The sequence below is a fragment of the Xyrauchen texanus genome, chromosome 15, assembly GCF_025860055.1.
Source record: "Xyrauchen texanus isolate HMW12.3.18 chromosome 15, RBS_HiC_50CHRs, whole genome shotgun sequence".
Taxonomy (NCBI): Eukaryota; Metazoa; Chordata; class Actinopteri; order Cypriniformes; family Catostomidae; genus Xyrauchen; species Xyrauchen texanus.
This window is the reverse complement of record NC_068290.1, coordinates 19118148-19141607: the sequence shown is the minus strand read 5'-3', so window position 1 is coordinate 19141607 and position 23460 is coordinate 19118148. Positions and strand designations below refer to the sequence as shown.

The 23460-nt window shown below is 37.7% G+C and overlaps 2 protein-coding genes across 6 annotated transcripts in view; both read right to left on the bottom strand.

Moving 5' to 3' along the window:
* The window catches only part of adam15 (ADAM metallopeptidase domain 15), a 35796-nt gene extending 33854 nt beyond the window's left edge, over positions 1 to 1942 (bottom strand). For all 5 annotated transcript variants that reach the window (XR_007972055.1, XM_052143519.1, XM_052143520.1 and 2 more), the window contains exon 1: positions 972 to 1942. Coding sequence is in view for 4 of the 5 variants with exons in the window: in XM_052143519.1 (XP_051999479.1) it covers positions 972 to 1146 (175 nt within the window). In the remaining variant the exon portion in view is untranslated. The remainder of the gene's footprint in view (positions 1 to 971) is intronic.
* A 213-nt stretch (positions 1943 to 2155) lies between these two features.
* dcst1 (DC-STAMP domain containing 1) lies at positions 2156 to 20607 on the bottom strand. Its single transcript, XM_052144371.1, has 15 exons — positions 20488 to 20607; positions 20283 to 20357; positions 19018 to 19146; positions 18659 to 18798; positions 14804 to 14975; positions 14502 to 14645; positions 14093 to 14358; positions 13855 to 14009; positions 13504 to 13603; positions 13335 to 13430; positions 12681 to 12807; positions 10938 to 11054; positions 8384 to 8526; positions 6537 to 6647; positions 2156 to 3078 (listed from the first exon to the last, which is right to left on the bottom strand). Exons 1-15 carry the CDS (start codon positions 20594 to 20596, stop codon positions 2839 to 2841), a joined length of 2124 nt encoding a protein of 707 aa, XP_052000331.1. The 5' UTR covers positions 20597 to 20607; the 3' UTR covers positions 2156 to 2838.
* Positions 20608 to 23460: the final 2853 nt, after the last annotated feature.

Here is a 23460-nt window from a genome sequence, read left to right as displayed (position 1 = left end):
TTTGGTTTACATGCAACCTCATACGCAGATTTCCTGTCCACAGACACCAATTTGAGTTATAACTGTGAGTTAGTAATAATCAATAGATAGGCTAGCTCTGTTGTGAAGGCAGCTGTTGTTTTGACTGTGACTGACAGCTGTGCTGAAGGGCCCCTAAACTGCAACAGAAGCCCAGAAAATGGACAAGTTTTATTTAAAGCAAGCCATAATATAGCACTAGAATTCTCTACAAGCCATTCAAAATTACTTGAGAATTGGGATTGGAACTGTTTAGGACATGTATTGCTTTCTAAGAATCAGCAACCTCCAGCAACCCAGATTGCACACTTTGGAAAAAATCAAGCCACTAGAATTGTAGTCTGCTTAATGGATTCTTAAAGTTGTCTTATCTAGACTAATTAAAATAACTGATCTCTCTGCTGTGTTTCTCTCTGTAAGCCAGCTGACTTTTAGGGGTCAGAGCATTTGAGAGGTGTGAGACCACATATTTATGGATCCTCTGGACAATAAAACACCACTAAATATACTGGGAGAAGCTAGGAATTTAGAAAATCGAAGTTAGCGAATAAACTGCATACACATTCCAACAAATAGCCAATAATATGTGCAGATATGATGGAGTGATCTATATTTAATGCAAACATGACCTACATAGTAGAAATGAATAGACTGATGTTTTTGGGACTCTATCTCATAGTAGACTATCAGTCTCTTACTGTGGTTGTACAAAGCTTTTAGATATAGAACCAAGATGCAAAATGTATTTCTGGAACAGTTGTGATGACTTATTTATCTGTCTGCTTTCCATTATAGACCATAGACACTTTTATATGTAATTCCCCCAAACTTGAATATTATGGTTAATTATACATATGGTGAATGTACAATTATTATATTAAGTGCTAGGCCCTACTGTTATTTTTCATCATATTTCTAATTCAATTCGTCCCTTAAATCAGAGAGTTCCATACCGATGTGAGAAGAGCAAGTTATCTGCGCGTCCTCCTCAAGTGTGAAGCTGCTGTTCTCAACGGTCAGGGTGAGAGTGAGAGAACCCCTGAACAACATGAGCGGTGTGGCATCAAACAGAAGAACAACGACGAACGTTCGCCACAAACACCTAAACAGCTGATGGTGCGGCTTCATGGTCCAGTGACACACTTGTTTAGCTTTTATTTCTTCTTAAAAACAGTGTAAACACGTTTGTGTTGCTCGAGCGGGTCCACGTTCAGAGGGGCTGATCCGGATCCGTCACGCGGAGGAGTGCACGTGAAGCTGTCCATTCACCTGCTGAACGCCGAACTGCGGTCTGCTCTAACAGCAGGCTCCCGGCCCAGTAATGTTGGTTCTGTCAGGAGAACCGACATCCTTCCTAAAACATCACCGCAGTCCCAGCTATAATAATGGATTCCCTATTCTTCCCTTTCGTCAGCAGATCTGCGGAATTGTTAAAAAAATCTCTGCGTGTAGTATTAACCTTGCAGAATAACCTTTCTTTATGAGTCGGATCGTAGAATGCTCAATCCGTCCGTTCGGCCGTGTTAAACTGAGGCTGTATAATCGTATTTGTACTGTGACCAACCAGATAGGATTTCCTCTTTCTCGTTAACTCTTTGCTGTCCGGTCTGGTGGTTTACATCCTTGCATCGGAGACTATAGTATGCATAGATTCCTTAAAGAAATATCCCAGTTCCAGTGTTTTTTGACTTGCCTTTCCTTTTTCTTAAAAATAAAGAAAGAAAGAATGAAAATCTGGGATCCAGTGTGGCACTTACAATGGAAGTGAATGGGGCCATTATGTAAACGGTAAAATATTCACAATTTCAAAAGTATGGCCACAAGACATGATTGTAGTGCGATGAAATCACTTACTAACCCTTTCTGTGTAAAGTTATAGCCAATTTTACAACTTCAAATGACTGTAAAAATAACATTGAAACAGATTACAGCTCAAATAATATATGAGTTTTAACACAAGAATTAATGTAAGTGCTTTTAAAAAATTATAAGCTTCACATTTCTGTCTTTTAACCCTCCAGAAATTGGTCTCATTCACTTCCATAGTAAATGCATCACTGACTGTAACATAATGTTTGCTTTTCATAAAGATTAAAGATAAGAAATATTTTTAACTTAATCTGTATTGAACCTGGAATATTTATTTAAAAGCTAGCTGGTGTAATACAGATTGGTCCTACTACTGGGCATACTATTATTATATAAAATATGCTGTCAATAAAGGGCTTTGTTTTAAAGTTGTGTTTTTTCTTTTTCTTTGCGCAACTGGATTTCTATTAAAGGTAAAGTTCCCCCCAAAAGAAAATGCAGTCATCATTCAATCATCCTCATGTTGTTCCAAACCAGTGTGACTTGTTTTTCTGTGGAAACAAAAGGGAGAATGTTAGGGTCTAACAGCTTCAGTCACCATGCATTTACTTTTATTGCATCTTTTTTACTGTACATACAATCAAAATGAATGGTGAATGAGGTTGCCTCTCCCTAATATTCTGCCAAACATCTCCTTTTGTGTTTTCGGAAGAAATAAATGTATATGTGTTTAGAAAAATTTGAGGTTGAGTAAATGATGACAACATTCAAATAATTTTTTGGGTGAACTATCTCTTTAAGTACTTTAGCAATAGCAATTCAACAATCCATACAAGAAATAAGACTTTATCACTTTCTTTATCACTTATCAGAACTTCTCAGGTATCTTTGTTCATGCAGTTTGGGACTGAGAAAACTTGTGAGGATGGGCATGGATTGGCTGTGTGCTCTGTGTATAATGTATGTGCAATGGTGTGCTTTGCTTGGAGCTGGTTTAATGTTCAGATCCCATTAATAGCCATAGTACACATCAGAATCAGAGTCGCTGTCTTGCAGCTCACACTGGTTATGAGTGGAACAAGCATAGCAGATGCAGTCGAGGTCCCTCCAACACTGTTGACAATAGATCACTGTGCAATCTGCAGAACTGCACTGGACAGCCTGGTTGTGCCACACAAAGCCATCACACACACAGCACCAGGGCAGCCTACAGCTCACACACTTCAGGGGGCCAAACAGAATCAACAGCACCTGAGGAGATAAGAAGAGGGAATTCAGTATTCAATCATACAGTAATATAGCAAAAGGATAAATCCCATACTTATTTATTTTGTGATTCCTGTGTCACAATTTATTTACCAGAGGATTACACTTGTCTATTGTACTACTCATGTGTCCCAGTGAAAAGTCTGCTGGAGAGGTGCGGCTACAGAAGAATGTTGTGATTGTGTGCTCACTTTGTCAGACAAATACAGTCATCTCTCACAAAACAGTTGCCAGTTTTTATATCAGATGGAATGTTTTCTCATGTCATTTTACTCATGAATTCCTTCTAATTGAACCTGAGCACGTTGTCAGTGTGGTCTCATGCATGTTGTTTTATTTGTTTGTTCTCAAACTTTATTGCATTTATGACCTGCTCTGAGTGTTGCATTCTGTTCTACAAGACCACTTATTTTTAATAATCCCAGATTAAATTGAGCCTGTGAAAATGCTAAACGGTTGTTTAAATTTAAATTAGGACTGTCAATCAATTTTAAATGAATCAAATTGATTACATGATGTGCCAATTATTATAAAATGAGTCACATATATCAATATTTACTGGAAAAGACCAAATAAAGATAATTAGCATATACAGTGGCAAGAATTAGCTGGTAAAATATTATCTCATCTTCATCAAAGTCACAAGTATAGATGAACACAATGTGCTTAAGCTAAAATCAAACAAATAATAATAATATTTCATGTCTTTATTTAATACATCCCATTAAACAATCAAAGTGCTGTGGAAAAAGTAAGCGAACCCTTGGATTTAATAACTGGCTGATCTTTATTTGGCAGCCATAGCCTCAACCAAGCGTTTCCAGTAGCTGTGGAACAGCACTGCTTCAGCTCAGCCATATTCTTAGAATGGCTGGTGTGAACGGCTCTCTTGTGGTCATTCCACAGCATCTCTATTGGGTTAAGATCTGGGCTCTAAATAGGCCACTCCAAAAGGTGGATTTTCTTTTTTTGAAGCCATTCTGTTGTGGATTTACTTCGATGTTTAAGGTCATTGCCCTGCTGCATCACCCAACTTCTACTGGGCTTAAGCTGGTGCAAAGCCACCCTGACATTATCCTTTACGAAGTCTCCATAAACTTGGGAAAACATTTTTCCCTCAATGATGGCCAGTGGTCCATGCCCCGAAGCATCAAAGCAGCCCCAAATAATGATGCTCCCTCCACCGCACTTCACCACTGGGATGATGTTTTCATTTTGGCATGCAGTGCCCTTTTGTAGTAGTGCTGCATGTTTTTCCCAAACAATACAACCTTAGTTTCATCAGTCCACAAAACATTTTCCCAGTAGCATTGTGGAGTGTTAAGGTGGTCTTTGGCAAACTTCAGGCATGCAGCAATGTTTTTGTTGGAGAGCAGCAGCTTCTTTTGTGGTGTCCTGCCATGGACACAATGCATGTTTACTGTTTTCTGTATAGTAGACTCTTGAACAGAGATGTTAACCAGTTCCAATGATTCCTTCAAGTCTTTATATGTCACTTTTTGAGTATCCTGTTTGCCCTTTGTCATCTTGGCTGGATGGCCACATTACTAAGTAGTATCAATTTATATACAATTCATCTATCTGTGGACAAATTAATATCTAAGCTCTTCGAGATAAATTTATATCCAGCTTCATGCAAAGCAACAATTCTTGATCGTAGCTCTTCTGAGATTTTTTTTGCAAGGCTTGGTCCACGTCAGCAGATGCTTCTTCTGAATAGTAAACTCAAAATGTTTGAGTGCTTTTTATAGGTCAAAGTAGGTCTAACCCACACCTCCAATCTCATTTAATTATTTGGATGCCAGGTTTGCTAACTCCTGAGTCAAATTAGCTTTTGTTGATGTCATTATCTTAGGACTTCACATACTTTTCCAAACTTACACTGAATGTTTGAATAATGTATTCAATATGTACAAGAACAATAAATAATTTGTGTGCTATTAGTTCAAACAGATTGTGTTTGTTCATTATTGTAACTTAGATGAAGATCAAACCAGATTTTAAGACAAGTTTATACATAAATGCAGGTAATTCCAAAGGATTCACATCCTTTTTTTCTTGCCACTGTAACAAGCAAACACATTACATCATATATTGTGGCAGCAGACAAGTATTTAGACAATACGCAGAGTGGCTTTAGAAGTAGAAATACTGTTTGTTTTATTTCCATATCATTGAACATATCTCTAATATTGGCCTAATTCTGTCTGCACTATTTTAAATTGTTGCTCTATGTGCTCATGCATCAGACAGGTGCTTTTGGAGCATCACACTTTGGTTGTATTGTATCTCACTGGTTTTCAGCATCTTTAGTCATAAACATTGTTTTTACAATGCTGTCAAGTTAAACATAGTGTGAAACTTCTTAAGATCTCTGCATTCTGTATTTCTTGGTCCAGCTGTCATTAATGGATAAGTTCACCCCAAAATTGTAATTTTCTCATCATTTACTCACCCTCAAGCCATCCCAGATGTATGACTTTTTTCTTTTGCAGAACGATTCTCTCGATTACACTTCCAAGTTCTTGACACATGCGCAGAGCACTAGATGGCACTAGGAAGCTGTAATCGAGCTTGAAATCATGATCGCCAAGGAGACTGCTGATGTCAAGATATATAGTAAAAAAGGATTTTTTTGGTCTGTTCTCTCCCAAAGCCGATTGAATCGCTTCAGAAGACATGGATTAAACCACTAGAGTCATATGAATGACTTTTATGCAGTCTTTATGTACTTTTTGGAGCTTAAAAATGTTGGTCATCATTCACTTGCATTATATGGACCTACAGAGCTGAGATATTCTTAAAAAAATCTTTGCTTGTGTTCTGCAGAAGAAAGAAAGACGTACACAACTGGAATAGCATGAAGGTGAGTAAATGATGACAGAATTAAAATTTTTGGGTAAACTATTCCTTTAAGAGCACATTATTTGTGGAAGACTAAGCTGCCTGATCGTGTCTAGAAGGTAACCGTATGGCTACCCAAAGTCTCGCGAGAGTCACACGCGTCGTTCACACATGGTGTTTATTGTGTGTATTTGGCATCCCACAGAAATCCTACACCTACCCCAGCCCCTAAACCTTTTCCTTACCTTAACCCTACACTTAAATCTAACCCTCACCTTAGCAACAGCAAATGAGAATCTCATGAGACTTTGGCAGCCGGACAGTTATCTTCTAGGCACTGCCGAGCTGCATGCTCTTTTTGGTTTGATGAAGTGTCATCCCACTGCCACAGATTCGCAAAAACATCAAGGTGGTGTCATCAAGCTTGAATTTCTCAGATTGCAGGAACATACCTTACGAATAGTTAATTGTGCTTCATTTTTAATACATTATTTTTCATATCATACTAAATAAACATGTTAAATTGACAGCCCTACTTTAAATTTCAGGAATCTGCAGAAGTCGTGTTGTCTCAGTGGGGTCCTATGTATATTACATACATTTTTAAATGTTTGTTTTTGATTCCTCAGCCATCTGCGCTGTCTTTTGATAAAGGAGATCCGTTTCTGGATTTGTAGGTTGTACAGGAAGAGGATCCGTCTCTTTTCTCTCTGCAAAGCAGGATATTGATCAGATGTGTCTATCCGGTAACATTCAGAAGAACATATTCTGTTATTAGAGTAAATCCATGAAACACAGTGAGCCTGCATTTATTTACAAAAGCAAACTCCAACAATTATTTCATTAGTTACCACCATTAAGTAAGGCTCCCAAACTATGCAAGCTGCGCATTACAGAAAACAAGATTCTTCAAGATTCTTTATAGTTTGATATTGGAGAAATGATGAGAAAGAGATAGGATGTAGATGTGTTTGTGGTTCACCTCTTCATGAATGAGGAAATACTTGTGGCACCACAGTAGCTGAATCAGGCCTTACTGCGGGCCTGTAATCCCTTCCATGCCAGCACGGGCTGCAAATCTAATGCTATTACTGTAAAACCCTCTTAGCTTATTAGTGGTTTACCACACATACACAGTAGAGAACACATATTTCTCCCAGTATGTGTGAAAAGTATCCTGCCTATACACTGCATGCTGTGTCAACCCTTTGAACTTGCTGAATCTGGATATGTTACATTTGTGACCAAACCAATTAAATTGCAGAACAATTTCACATTATTTCAAGGAATAGTTCCTCATTTTCTACAAAAACAGCACAGCACTGTACAACTAAGCTAAGAACCCAGTCCTGGATACAGTGTTTCTGCTTCTATAATTTCATAAGAAAGAATGAATAATAACCCCCCAAAAATACAAGCATGCTCAGCTGAGATTACTCAAAAACAGATAAAAAGTGCATTCATGTAAATAACACTAACTACTTTAAAACATCTAAGAGCTGTAAACTGGACCATTTCTGACATAAAAAACACTATGAAAACACAAAGTTTATTTTAATTGGAGAGCTGGTGGTAAACCTAAATAATATCAGAGAAAGTAGTTTTGCCTGTCATTGTGCTTTCAGTTTGTTTTGATTATGCTGGTTAGGAGAAGCCGTTTCCCCAAGTATTTGTCCAAGCCTTCCTCGGCCAAGAGCAAGGCAAAACAACAGCCTGCATAATAATAAATATTCTCCTATGTCTTTGTGAAATACACTGATTATAAGAGGAGACAATTTACCTTGGTCAGTTTACTTTATGTCTCTAAGTACATATAGTAAGTTTATTAGGACTATTTAGGAAGAAAAATTACACAGAGTGCTCATACCACAAGTGCAAATAACATAATAATATTCTAGATAATCTGATGAACTGACACTGAATTACAACACTTTTATATTAAAAAAATAAATAAAAAAGTAAAACATTGATCGAACAAAATGCATGTTTTTTTGAAAGCCTTTGCACAATATTAAGATATTACTAACTGAGTAATAGCTGGACATGTCATGACATACAACATTACCACATGTACAACACTATATATCTACATCTGTCTGGTTTTTGTTATACTATACATGATCAGTATTAGAATGTGGCAGCACATGCAGAAGAGTGACTCATTTAACTCCTTAGCAAAATATGGCAGTTCTGATGTGTGTGAATGGCCAACAATGTGATTGATAAACACACAGGAGAGCTGCAGTTTTGTTTCTCCCATGTCTACCAGCATCTCTCTCCATTCAAACAAAACTCCAAACAACCCATTCAACGTCGTTCATAGGGTTGCTGAGCTACTGTATAGGGATGCTGAATTCAAAGTGGGACTGTTTTACTCTGAGGATGAAGGTAAGAATGTGTTACACAGTTGGTGTGCTAGCAGGGTTCATAGGGCAGTTGGTGTTACCTTAGGGAAATAAAAGGCAGTGATGACCCTGCGCAGACGGTTTGTGTACACCTGCAGGCAGCACATGAGGCACATCAGTAACAAGGGTATAAGGATCCATAGGTAGTTTGACTGACTCAGAGCATGTGGCTGGGGCAAACAACCTAGACACACACAAATAAATACACTCTAAACATTCAGCAAGACAGTGGCTAACATTATACTTACTCAGTAATATTTTCCTCATTAAAAAAGTTTAACTTCTTAAGACAATGAATTGTAATTTTGCAATATATGTAGGAAATCATGAGCACTCATATTAAAATGAAGACTCTAGTCATATCAGTAACCTTATAAAAGCTGTTTTATTCTACATGGAGAGGGTCCACACATAGGGCTGCCAAGTTAGAATCACATGACCAGCCGAATACTATTCACTTAATCTCAGTAAACATCCTGTTATTTGACACTTTTACTTATTGATTAAAGTAATCATGGCTGACTGTGAATAGAACTGAATTTCTACAATGACATTGATTTTAAAGTGGTACATTGTTTATTTAATGTTTTCTATTGAAAACAAACCAAAAACAAACCATAATTTATCTTTCACAACCATTTTTGACCCTCTCTCTCTGACACTTTTGCTACTTTGCTTTGAGAAATGTCTCCTTTGCATGTGCTCACACTCAGTAAGATAGTTGTGGAAGTTCCAAACAAGCTGTATTTGAATTTGAGTCCTTAAAGTTGCAGCATGTTTTCAGAGTACATCAAGGTAAGTTTTAGATTCCTCATGCAGGCAATGTGCCTTAAAGGGATAGTTCACCCAAAAACAAAAATTCTCTCAACATTTACTTACTCATGTTATCCCAGATGTACAGTATATGACCTTCTACTGCTGAACACAAATGAAGATTTTTAGAAGAATATCTCAGGTGTGGGTCAATACTGATAAACAGATAAATAATTAAGTAAATTTTCTTGTGCCCAGTAGGTGGCCATATGCATGAAGAATGCAAATCGCCAAAAACAAAAGAAGATGAATGTGATAGTGAAAATGGAGATTTTTAAGTAAATATTTACTTAAAAGTAGTTACATTTGTTTCTCACCCACACCTAAAATATCGCTTCAGAAGATATGGATTAAATCCCTGGAGTCGTATGGATTACCTTTATGCTCCCTTTATGTGCTTTTTGGAACTTGAAAATGTTGGTCACCATTCACTTTCATTGTAAGGACCTACAGAGCTGAGATATACCTTTAAAAACCTTAATTTGTGTTCAGCAGAAAAAAGAAAGTTATACAAATCTGGGATAGCATGAGGATGAGTAAATAATGAGAGAATTGTCATTTTGGGGTGAACTATCCCTTTAAACAACTTGTTTAAAAATACCATTATCTTTGTATGACTGTATGTAGCCTAATAAACCTAAATAAAAGTGTGGGGCTAAAGGAAATATTACACATCATGAAAGTTTATTCTGACAGATGAGTCTCAGATGATATGTAACAAATATACATGGATAACTAAAGAAATTAAAGATAATGGTTAGAATCAGCAATTATTTGATCAGGTTACACAGCAAGTAAATGGAGTGCAATGGCTGAAAGAGCACTTGACTGATCTGTCTATGTTATCTGGCATATGTCCCATCATGCCTGCCATGTTATAAATAGTCCTCTCATTAGCCAGTCTGTGTGTGTACTGCCATGTGCCTACAGGTCTAGATCAAACCTATTCGGATGAGACACATTGACACAATCAGAGCTTTGAATTTATCTCTGATCAGATTAAACATGCAGCCAGACCAAAGATGTCACTTGGCCTCAGAAGATACCAACCGTATCATTGTGCCAATGGTCACCTGTACAAGCCAACACAGAGTACAACAACAAGCTTTCTGTTTTCACTAATAAAAAAATTGTAACTACAGAATTTTCCTTTTGCTGTGAATTATTTCTTTGATTTTCCTTGAGTTCTGAAGACATGAACAGCATGTTCATGTCTTCAGAACTCAAGGAAAATCAAAGAAATAATTCACAGCAAAAGGAAAATTCTGTCATAATTGACTCATTCTTATGTTGTTCCAAACCCTTGTGACCTTTTTCTGCAGAACACAAAAGGAGATTATAGGCAGAAGGTTAGCCTCAGTCACTATTCACTTTCACTGAATCTTTTTTTTTCCATACAATAAAAGTGAATGGTGACTGAGATTGAATATTCTGCCAAACATCTCCTTTTGTGTTCCACAGAAAATGTCATATGGGTTTGGAACAACATAAGTGTGAAAAAAGGAAGACAAAATTCTGTTCTCCCTTTTGGGGTGTGCTATGCCTTTAAGGAACCAAATATTTGAGTAATTATATTTTGAAGGAGAAGCCAACAGAATCTGATTCCATCTCTGGCTTCTCAGGGAATGAGCAAACAGTTTATTAATTTAAACCCCCATTAGCTGTGATCAATTTGAGAGTGCTGCTGTAGTACATGGGCAAGGGTTGCAACACCAAACATAGAGAGTGATTGTTAAGATACAAAGCCATTATCTCCGGCACAGAGAATGGTAGTCAACCTACGCAAGTTACTGGATTCCACATCAAGATTGGAGGAGGTGTTGAAGGCACCAATGGTTTTCCGCAGTAGTCTGGCTAACATGGAATCTCCCCCGATCACAATGTCTGTGTGATGAACACCTTCGGAAATAGAGGTATAGAGGTATATTATAACACAAATAGTCTAGAGTAAATATATTTACATCAATTTTAATCAAGAAAAAAAAACTTTCCTGTATTTGTGTCTGTGTTTGTTTGTGCTTACTATTTGGGATGTCACGGTTAGATGGTTTCACTATTAACCGTGATTAAAAATATCACTGTTAATTTAAGAAATTAGATCCTATGGTTAAAAAATATGAAATGTTATATTTACATGTAGCTAAATATATAATATAAAAGAGTTTTTTGGTGTAACTAAATGTGAAAATCCCTTCTGCGGTTATTGCAGCTGTTACTATGGTTCCACGTGGTGCTTTGCCAGGTATCGAAGATTGTACATGAACTTTCAATTCACTTGAAACTGGGACTACACACAAACTCCAAAATATAACAGAGGAATTAAATCTACCAGAATCATATCCACCAAAAAGCAATTTAAATTGGCTGTTTGGGAGCATTTGAATGACTAAAGATTACTGAAGATGGTGGATGTAAACATGCAAACAAAAGTCAGGAACACATCCTACAAATGGACATGGTGATACATTAGTCACCCAAAAACAAACTAGTGTTTAAATTGTTTAGCTATGATGCTTTTAAAGGGGTCATGACATGAGGAATTACATTTTGCTTGATCTTTTGACATATGAGAGGCCATTTTACTATATTTACTATATAAAAACATACTATAAGTTTTAGAAGGCAAAAAGAGCATTTGGTGAAACCAAGCTTTCAAAAAATTACTCACTCTATTTCCACTGGTGAGCAGTGTGATGGCAAATAGAGAGTGCAGGTCAGTTAAGAGCAGAGAGCCAATCAGAACAGTGATTGTTTACTGTCAAGTCTTAAAGTAGAAGCAGCACCAAAACTAAGTATTTCTGACAGAGGCTCAGAATGAGGGTTGAAGATTATCATGTTAAAGCATGACTGCTTTTTTGTGCAAAAAACTTTACTTATATTATAAGTCAACCTTATGGAACATATTAAAATAATAAAAAGGCATGCCATGATGCTTTTAAATGGATGAATTGAGAGAAGCAACTTTCCGGAATGTTTAAGTGTGCTGACAGTGCACGGTGCATTTGCGAGTAGTTACTATCAGCGTGGTAAATATTATGCATAGTCCACAGGTTTATTTGTGAGTCTTTGAGGACAGATTTTTATAGAAACTGTTGCCGATTCTTTATTGTGGTGTGCTTTAATAAACCTGAATAAACTGTTGCAGAAGAATAAACTGTTGGATGCTGTGAACTACATGTTTGTGTACCCACAAAAATCTTACAGTTATGCACTTTTGAAGCAACTCCAAACACTCTACTTACATTGAATTGCATCATTCTGTGCCCGGGATGCTTATAAGCTGTGTTGTGCCCTCTTGTTTTTTGGAACGTCTCTAATTATATACCTCCTATTTATTTGTTGTGTATTTATCAGTTTTCCTATCAAGGGCTGCACTTAGCATCCATATATCCCTATATCCCTAAGATACTTGTCCACTAACACATTTAATTGTTATATGATATGATTTATTTTTTTTACCTCACTGCTGTTGCATAATAAGAGAATGTGCAAATAATCCCCCCAAAAAACACAATTTATACTTACTGGTAATGGAGTACTTGGTAAAGGTGTGTCTTCGGATGAGGTCAAAGATGTTGTAAAGGATTCCATCAACGGCAAGGAGAATACACACAAGCAGAGCCAGAGACACAGCCTGCAAGAAGCCTACAAGCTGCACGAGAGACACATACTTTCAGAACCAAAATCACCATCAAAGTTTAAAGGTGAAATGTCTATCAAAAAATGGCTTGTCTGTTTTTGTATCCCAACTAGCCCGACACAGCAACACTGGCTCAAACAATTGCATGAGTTTGGGGATGGAACTGTCGGTTTGTCCGAAACAATGGAAGACAAGGGTTGATCGGAAGACTTGTTTGAAAACAACCATTATTTTTGCAATATAGTTTGGTACCACTAAAGGGAATGAAATTGCACACTTCACCTTAAAGAGACAGTACAACCAAAAAAGTATGCAATGAAAGTGAATGGTGACTGAGACTGTAAGTCCCTAACATGCTGACTAACACCCCTAACATCTCTTTTGATGGAACTATTAATGTAACTCTTGTAAGCTTCATTATAGATACACATATACTGTACTCAACCAGCATGAACATTAGATCATCATCTGACTTGGTCTAAGTGGATTACAAGCTCAAAACCATGACCATAAAAGCATAATGCCCTAAAATACAGTACCACAGGCATAAGCTCGCCGGAGTGAATAGATAAGCTCCAAGGGTTGATCAAACACTCTTGCTCTGCTTTCTTCAGTGGCAGCAAATTTCTTTTCCCCTGAAACAGATTTTTAAATCAGTGCAAACCCACATATGGTTCAGCAATATGGAAGAGTAAGGTTTTAACTTACATCTCTCATTCTACGGGAATCAATCTGTCTGAAGTAGGTTGTAATGTATACATTGTCAAAGCGAATGTCTCTACAATACTGACGAACATATCCAAATGCTCTGCAAACAAAATGAAATGACAAACAAGCTATACGGAACAACATTTTGAACAGTTTTATCATTATAAACATAATAAACTAAGAAAATAAGATGCCTAACAAGAAATGAAATGAACTGAAATGAACTGTTTACATATAAAAATAAATTTCTACAAGGCAATTTTTTTAGTTAATAGAAGTGACATACGATATATGTACACTCTACATAAATGCAAATATATGCAACTGGAAAATGCTAGAGGAAAAACTTACGAGGTAAATACAGTGATGAAGGTGAAGGAAAGAAGGAACTGAATCACCTCTGCTATTTGCTCAGCGATATCTGTTTTCTCCTGAAACACACGGACTAGCTCCTCAGAAAAATCCTCGAGGACGTTCACTCCAAACACTGACTGCTGCTCCAATTTCTTGGTTATTTCAAAGGAAGGAAAGTTGTGTAAAAGTTGTAAAAGATGTATTAATACAGTCAGTCAAATCATTGCTTTCTAGTCAATGGTTGCTGCTTCTCAAAACACGTTTCATGTTGTCCCAATAAGCTGAAAATAGATAGCCTGCAGAAATTAGATAAGTGACAAAAAAACACAACAGAAACCCAAGTGCATTTGTTGTTGTTTGGCCCTATGGTTTGTTGCACCTGAAGTACTACATTGGTGGTGAAGTGCTCCGCAAGTCTGTTGATGGAGTAATTGAGTTTGTCGAAGGTCTGACCAAAGTTTCCCTCAATTGGGATCTTCTCTGTGCACCACGGGGACATCACTGAAAGACAAACATCACTGATTAAAAAAGTATCATTGGAATCTTTTAACTGATTGTTGAGATAGTTAACAAAATACTGCTAGAAGCTGATTTAGAGCTCTGAACTGTTTTGAGTACTGAAGGAAACATTATATAAATCTTACATCTCATGGTATCACACAGAAAGTTGAATTTCATAGGTACGCAGAGGAAGTGGTTGATAAGAGGGGCTTGAATGATGTTCATGCACTCTTCCCACTTATCGCTGAACCAATTCTGACACCGGCCAATTCCCTGCTGCACCACGTCTGTTTCACAAAACATTTAGCATATGCAAAAAAAAGCACTTTGTTTTACTTTGGTTTATAATGTATGTTCATTAAGCACAACAAAATCTTAAAAAGGCACAAAAAAACAATAACACAGTGAAATAAGAACTTGCTGCTGTCTTGTCATTTACACTTACAGTCACAACGTGCCCTGGTCTTCACTACATACTCCTCCTGGGTGCTGTTGGCTGTGTGGACAGACTCCTTACCAATAGAGTCATATCCGTACTGACCCATTACCTCATCACGAATTTTCTGGAACTTTCTGCTAATGTTTTGCGCCTCGATCTCAAAGTCCTCACTGTCATGCTAAGGGGAGGGCATTAATGAGACACATTTGTGGCAATGATTTTCCTGATTCATAAATGATTCATATTGGCAGTTTACTTCTGGTAGTCATATATTGTTGTTCATGAACTTAGACACTTCAGGTAAACAAACTTAGGCAATTGCTTTCCCACTGACAGCAAAGATGCCAAGAGAGTTGCACAGTGCATGTAATTATTTAGTAGAAAATACCTGCCTGATATTTACTGTAAATGTAATAAACACTTCTGTCATCATTTACACAACCATATGCTGCCTTTCACATCTGTTCTCTTTCTTCCTCCCCCTCCTGTCCGTGGGGGAAGAAGCGTTAAGGGCTTTCACCTGAGATGCATTGCTGGTAATTGCTTTTTCTATGTTCTCAGTGAGAGACGGGGGAAACAAAAGGGGCCAGTCCCTTCCAGTGATGGGGAGAGAGAGCCGAACCTGCTCGTGTGTGAGCGTGTCAGTGCAGCCAGCTTTTGAGTTGAAACTTTGAGTGAAAGAAAATAAACCTTACCTTTGGGTTGGATTCACCATCTCCTGCTTCCTCATTCCTTAGAACTTGTTACACTGGTGCTGAAACCCGGGAATAGAGGAAGAAGGATACCCTGTCATGGAGCCGTTACTGCTTGAGGAAGTCTTCCGGTCCCTCGTTAGTATCCACCAGGGCCAACACCAGGACCTTTTGGATCTTTGGAGAGAGCAGCAACAGCATTTTGAGGCATTTCTTCGGGCCCAGGAGGCGGCAGCTGCTGCGTCTCTGGCAGCAGTGCCAAGATGGGGCCTCAAGATGATTCAGAGGCATACCTTGAGCTCTTCGAGCACACCGCTGAAGCTCTGAAGTGGCTGCCGGAACAGTGGCCGGTGTATCTTCTGTCGCTGCAGACCGGGGAAGCCCAACTGGTGGCCAACCTCCTGGACTACTCGGTGCTGAAAAAGTCCATCTTGCAACAGGTTGGCCGCAGCTCAAAAGAACACCGCCAGCTCTTCCGCTCCTTGATGCTGAGTGACGTTGGCTGCCCGTTTTCCTTTGCCCAGCTGCTCCGTGACGTCTGCCGGTGGTGGGTGCTGGCTAAGGAGGACAATGATGATGATGTCATAACCTGCTGGTGCTGGAGCAGTTTGTCTCCCGGTTGCCGAAGGGGATGGCCGAGTGGGTCCATTGCCACTGATCGGCATTGCTGAATGAAGTGGTCCAGCAGGTGGAAGACCATCTGGCAGCATATCCGGGGGCCAGCACGTCCCACACCCTTTCTCACTCTAATGTCTCCTCCCCTGTTCTCTCTCCCCCTCCTTCCATCCTGTTCCGTTTCCCTGGAAACGGCGGAACATTCCCCCAAGACCGGCATCCCAGACATGGGGTTCCCTGCTCCAACAAACCCTGTCTCTCCCCTCTCTTTGTCCCAGGTGAAGGAATTCACTGCCACGAGTGCGGGAGACTTGGGCTGGTCTGCCAGGTCATGTCCAAGAGCAGTGCCCGGTAATGGAGGTGGGGACCTTGATCCAGATCCCTGACACCCCACAGACCGCCTCCGATTGAGCAGGGACGTAGCAAATACCCTTGAGTATTAAGGGGGGTACATACCAAGCCTTAGTGGATTCAGGTTGTAATCAAACCTTCATTGGAGCCAGATAATTGGGTGAGGTGTGTGCAGGGGTATATTCATGATTATCCTATAGTGACTGTCATGGTAAAATTCAGGGGACAAAAGCATAATATTGAGGCAGTGGTTAGTCCTACTCCACATCAGGCTGATGCTGAGGAAGGGGAGGTGTCATCCTCCCCCGCCCCTAATTTTATGTCATTGGCTTGATACATATTTCCCTGACTAATAAATTGTTAAACTTCATTCTATTCTGACTTATTCAGAAATTTTTGCCTTTAGAAGATGATGTCCTTGTTGACACAAATCTGCGATCACTATTAGTACAAACTAATGGCTCAGCGTTGATAGAGCATCGGGCATGTCTTCTGAGACCTTAGCTTTCTGGCTAAATATTCAGCATTTTCTAAGAGTACTAGACTGTAGGTATTGAATATAACCATTATTATTTACATTTTATTTTATCAGAAATATATTACCTCTGATTACTGTTAACATTATTCCATCCAAGGGTACATAGGAAACTATGGAGACTAAATTAAAAGTACTATCTGGATACTGTAGCATCGGTCGGCCTATCCAGATAGTATTAGTCACTCCTTCGGGCTGAGGGTAGTGTTATTTTAATTAAGTGTATGCAGATATAGAGGGACTAAACATAACTATTATTCAGAAAAATGTATGCAGGGAGCAACTTGTCTGAATAGTATTAGTCAATTACCTCTGCATAATGACCCAAAACTGGCTAGTGTGTGGAATGATCATGTAAAACCCTGCTGGTGCGTAGACTCTATGAACAGGAATCCAAAAGAACGAGTGCAATGTAAAAGTATATAATTAACTATAATAATCAAGTACTCTAATCTACATAAGATCTTAATTCATGATCAATAACAATTGGAATCTCAACCTAAATTCAAGGTCTAATATAACTGGAGTCAGATTAAATTACTAATGGAGTCAGATTCGGTCATAACTAAATCAAACAGATACAGCCACAAGCATACGAAAAATACATACGCGCAGATACCTTCACCACTTCACTGGATTCTGCCATTGGGCCAGTGAGGTGCCATTTTTACACGTTCATTGCATCTTTTCCATGCAACTGGAATGCAGTAAATGGTGCCTGGGGCTAACTTTCTGCCTAACATTCCCTTAACGGAATAGTTTGCCCAAAAATGAACCTTCTCTCATCATTTATTCACCCTCATGCCATCCCAGATGTGTATGAATTTCTTTCTTCTGGTTAACACAATGTATTTTAGAAGAATATATCTGGTCTGTAGGTCCATACAATACAATTGAATGGTGATCAACATTTTTAACTCCAAAAGGACATAAAGGTACCATAAAACTAATCCAAAAGACTCCAGTGGTTAAATCCATGTCTTTAGAAGCAATATAATAGGTGTGTGTGAGAAACAGATCAATATTTTTTCTATCAATCTCCACTTTCACTTTCTTCTTCTTTTGTTTTTGTTGATTTAAATGTTTCCTGCATATTGCCACCTACTGTGCAGGGAGGAAATGTTATTGTAAAAACAGACTTAAATATGAATCTGTTTCTCACCCACACCTATCACAACACTTCTGAAGTTATACAGTAGATTTAACCACTGGAGTCACATGGATTACTTTTATGCTGCTTTTATTTGCATTTTTGGATCTTCAAAATATTGGTACCCATTAACTTGCATTGTGAGGACCTAAAGAGCTGAGATATTCTTCTAGAAATCTTTGTTTGTGTTCAGCAGAAGGAAGTCATATATATCTGGGATGGCATGAGGGTGAGTAAATGATGAGATAATTTTCCTTTTTGGGTGAACTATCCCTTTAACTTTCATATAGTTTTGAAACAACATGAGTAGGTGAGTGTATGATGACAGAATTTCCATTTTGGGGTAAACTATCCTACTAATTATGTGGATCAGAAATACATATTGCTTTTTTCCAGACAAAAACTTTTCTGGAAATTACACATACACCAGTTGTGACTAATTGAACATTTGTACATACAGTACAAGTAAACTTCACAATTCTGTATGCTGTATATTCAAACTCAATGTTAGGACTCACCACTATCTCCTGCACTACTTGCACATAAGGCTCTGTCACCATTCTCCACATCACCTTGCTGTGAGCGATCTGCAGTTCAATGTTACAGCCCATGGATAAGGCCACATTCTGCACATTATGCTGGATATTTGCAATGGGGCCTGATGGGAAGAGCATTGGTAATGTGGTGGATCTATTGTAGGCTACTAGCTCTCTTTCAAAATTAGAAATCAACGTTTCTGTGCTTCGTATCGATAATGTCAGTATAAGTCAAATAAATAGATAACACATAACAAATGCATATCAATAAATGCATATTCAAGGGGGAGTCATCACCAGACAGTTCTGTTTATGATTCTATACTTGTTTCTGGGATTTACCTTGGAAGAGTCCATGCATGACAAAAATCATCAGGAATGCCTGACCTTTTGAGCCAAGCATACTAGGAAACATCAAGAGGACTGAGCAGCGGAACAGTGGGGAAAACATGCCTCCAAGACTACATACGCCTGCACACACCACAAAATGTTATGAAAAAACTCCAAGTTCAAATTTGCCACCTAAATCCTGTGATTTGTAACTTAAAGGAATATTCCACATTTAGTACAAGTCAAGCTCAATTGAAAGTATTTGTGGCATAATATTGATAACCACAAAAATGTACTTTGACTTGAAAATCTTGGTTACAGTGAGTCACTTACCGTGGAGGTGAAAGGGGCCAATCCGTAAATTGTAAAAAATGCACTATTTCAAAATTATCACAACATCACATAAACAATATGTGTGTTTACATGATTATAGAGTGATAAAATCGCTTACTATCCTTTTGTGTGTAACGTTATATCCAATTTTACAACTTTGTTGCCATAGCAATGTAATGTCAACAAACCCTAAAACCATGAAATACATGAGTTTTAACAGAATTAATTGATCAGAGTTAACTTCAACACTTTGAAAGTGTCTCATGGGGTCCACTCCGAATAAAGTTATTTTAACACTTTTTAAAGTATTGGCATTGACACTGTGATCGAGTTAATATTGACTCTTTGCACAGTACTCAACACTTACTAGCGTAAACTTACTAGAATTTTTATACTGGTGTGGGTTGTTAAAAATTTGTGTAATTTGTGTTCTCTATTTTAGTACTATATGGTGTAAATTTGGTATTATACAAAAATGCCCAGGTTTCTTTCTTTCTTTTTTCCAAACATGTGCACGACATTTAATAAGTCTAAACATTCAACAGTAATATAAGCAAAATCTAGCAATATGGCATGCTCAGTTATTAGTCTCATTAGAATATGTTTTATTAAAGGGTTTAAAATAGGCTGTTCAATGCATGTAACAAAAGTTGTCATTAGGCACCTATTGTATAAAACATGCATTGAAGTGTTTAGCAAAGTACAGTATACCATTTCTACACTTTTAACAATAGTACTATATTGTTAAACAATAGGAGATCATGGGACGTCATAATTGTGTAACCTAGATATTAGAATTTTTTTTTAAAAAGGACGGACAAATAAAAATATATTTTTGTGATCATCAACATTATGCCACAAATGCTGTTGATCGAATATAATTTGTCACTTGTATTGAACCTGGCATACTCCTTTAAACTAAGGTTGGCATGATTCCTACTTACCTACAAACACATATCCAACAATAGCTCGTTGTACTGTTTTCATTGGAATATTGTGCAAGAGTCCGAAAAACAATCCTTAAAAAAATAAGAGTTAAGGCAAGATCATCTCCTATGTTACTTATATAATTAATGGAATATTAATTATTATTCATTTATTTTTTGCCAGTAAAAATAATTATAAAGCAGGTTTTGCAGCACCACTTACCCACACCACTCAGAGCTCCAAACGCAGCACCCATGAAACATCTGACCACAGGGTACTCTGACATTGGGCCAAACAGAAACCTCTGAACTCCAGATGGCAGAATATGCATACACACATGCTCCAGAGCTGCAAATCCACACACACACACACACACACACACACACACACACACACACACACACACACACACACACACACATCAAAATCTATATTCAGGACAGCTAATCCCACTGTAAAAGATTGATATTATTGTCTCAAGAAATAAAGAGAAACCAACTTGAGTGTTTTTTATTTCTGCTGGTTTCCCCGAGAGACTGCATTGCTGGTTACTTCCTTCTCAACAGAGAAACACTGACGTAGAAATCAGTTTTGAAAGATGCAAACAACGGATCGGTTGGAATGTGGCCTCATGCCATGTGATTTTTACTTTTGAAAAACACAACAGCTTTTTGCTCATCCAGCCAACGTCACCACTTACAATAATCACTGGAAATGGGTCTTACACCACAATATCTCCTCTACAAATGTAAACTTTGATCCAAAATTGACAAAATGTTTAATTGAAAAGAAGTTATTACCTTAACGAGATCTATTGTAAGCAGGTAAGTCCTTATGAAACGCAGTGTCCTGCATAGAGCAGCAAGCAGGTGTCAAGAGTTTTTAAAACGCTCCAACGCGAGACGCTAAAAAAAAAATTCAGCGAGACTCAAAGACGTCAATCTAATGCGTGTTTTTACATAGAAAAGACAACAAGAGCGCAGACGTACACACACACACACAAAAATGTTACTACAAATACATTTTGACTTGACCCTAAAAAAGCAAAAATCAGGGTTCCAGTGAGGCACTTGCTATCGATTAAATGGGGTCAATCTGTAAACGTTAAAATACTCACTATTCAAAAGTGACCAAATTTACCTAAGTTGTCATGACGATGTAATGTCATGGCAACATGTGTGTAAAAACGAAGATTTAAACAACTTTACAGCTCAAATAATACACAAGTTTAAACAGAAGAATCAACGTCAGTGCTTTTATAAAATCATGTGCTTCACATTTCTGCCTTTACACTCTTCAAAAATCCATTGTAAGTGCTCTACTGTAAACTCGATTTTTGCTTCTTTTTTGGAAGAAAGGGAGGGACGAGTCGAAATGATTTTTTGTGGTAATCAACATTATGCAACAAACGCTGTTGATGTATGCGGACATGATTATCTTAATTTTATACTTTGCTTATATGATATTACACTTGAAAGCAATTATAATCAGCTATGAAGTCATATTCATAAATGTACATTAATGTAATTATTTATCTATTAATGTTATCAATGTACTTGATAATACTCAAAATGTATGCAGGCATATTACGTATTTATTTTCTTATTCAATGTTCAGTGACTATGTTTTGATGCTCATGATTTCATTGGTCATGTTTATGATAAAAAAAAAAAAAAAAAAAGGTAACGTCTTAAATAGTACTGTGCAAGCAGTTTTAGACCCTGAATGTCATCTAGACCCAGGCTGAATGTTTTGCTTTCTCCGTTAGAACAAAACATTGAGATAAACAAGCTTGCCTGCAGATTTGATCATATGTTCAGACAAATGTCTTTTCAGCTCTTCTCTCCTTGCTCTCTTCATAGACTACATCTCTGAGGCCTTAAGTCTATCTAGACTTAGACTTAATCGTTTCATTTACGTACTTAGTTCATTAGATTAGACAACATACTATAAACTTAGTTTAGGGGTAATATCTTTGACCTGTTGATGTGCACAAAAATCAAAAGAGACCTATCCAGACTATTTTGAATGATTTTTGTACAAAAAAAATGGAGATGGATGTTTTTAAGACACGGTGACAAGTTATAACTCTGAAAAGGATAAGCAATTCGGTTTCATTCAGCTGGTGTGACTCTTGTTGTTTGAAGCACAATGGACACGCACCCCTCTGTGCTTTTTTTAATTGCTGGTGTATGTTAACATGCACTAGATGGACGTTTTTGACCATCTTGATACGTTTCTGGTGATGTGCATTTTAGGGCAAGATGATACTGGAAACTGGATGTGTATATGCACCTAGTTCACACCGTGCTTTGGACTATGTATGTGCATTTTTTGCCTCATATCAGCGTGGATTGCTTGTGAAACCTATTCAATCTATTCAAGCTTTGCTAAGGAATGGGCAGTCAAATACTCTTGCAAAAGATTGGAAAACCTTACAGTTCCATTCATGAATATGAATGTTTGATAGTTTATGCTGACATGACACAGCATGACACAGCGTGACACAACGGCTTGAGGCTGTCTACACTGGACGGGTCTACACAAACTTTCTAAACCATATATTTGTGTTGTAGGTAGTTGTAGCGTCATCGCATACAGGGCAAAAATGGAACGGGACACCCGTTTTCCATCAGCGTAGCGTGATGTGATGCAATGGATGCTTCAAGTGTAGACATCAAAATGTATTTTACGGAGTTCTATTGCTTTTGATGCAATGCGATGCATCTTTGCAGAGTGCAAGGAGAGAAAACAGTGGCTGTTTACATTGAAGTTTTAAGGAGGCACTTAGGCCAAAACTGAGTGTTTCAGACAGAGGAACAGACATGGTGGAAAATTATAATATTTTAATAAATGATGTCTGTTTTGGTGCAAAAAAATATATATAAAAAATCAAGACAGTCTGCACTGCCATTTATGGTTGATTATTATGTGTAAAATACATTAACTATTATTGTTAGAACCTTCAAATTTCAAACTAAGTTTTGGTAACAAATGTAAGCGGTGTGATTCATGAGTTGGGTTGATCCTTACTGAAACTGCCATAGTTTAGGGTTCTAGAGTATGAATGTTTCTACAGTATAAACGGCACTGGGGCAAGCCTGAGCACCCTGGATGTATTACATGTTCCACATATTTCTGTTCTAATAATTTGAAAACTGCATTTATTTTTATGTTTAGCTACCCTAAGTAAGA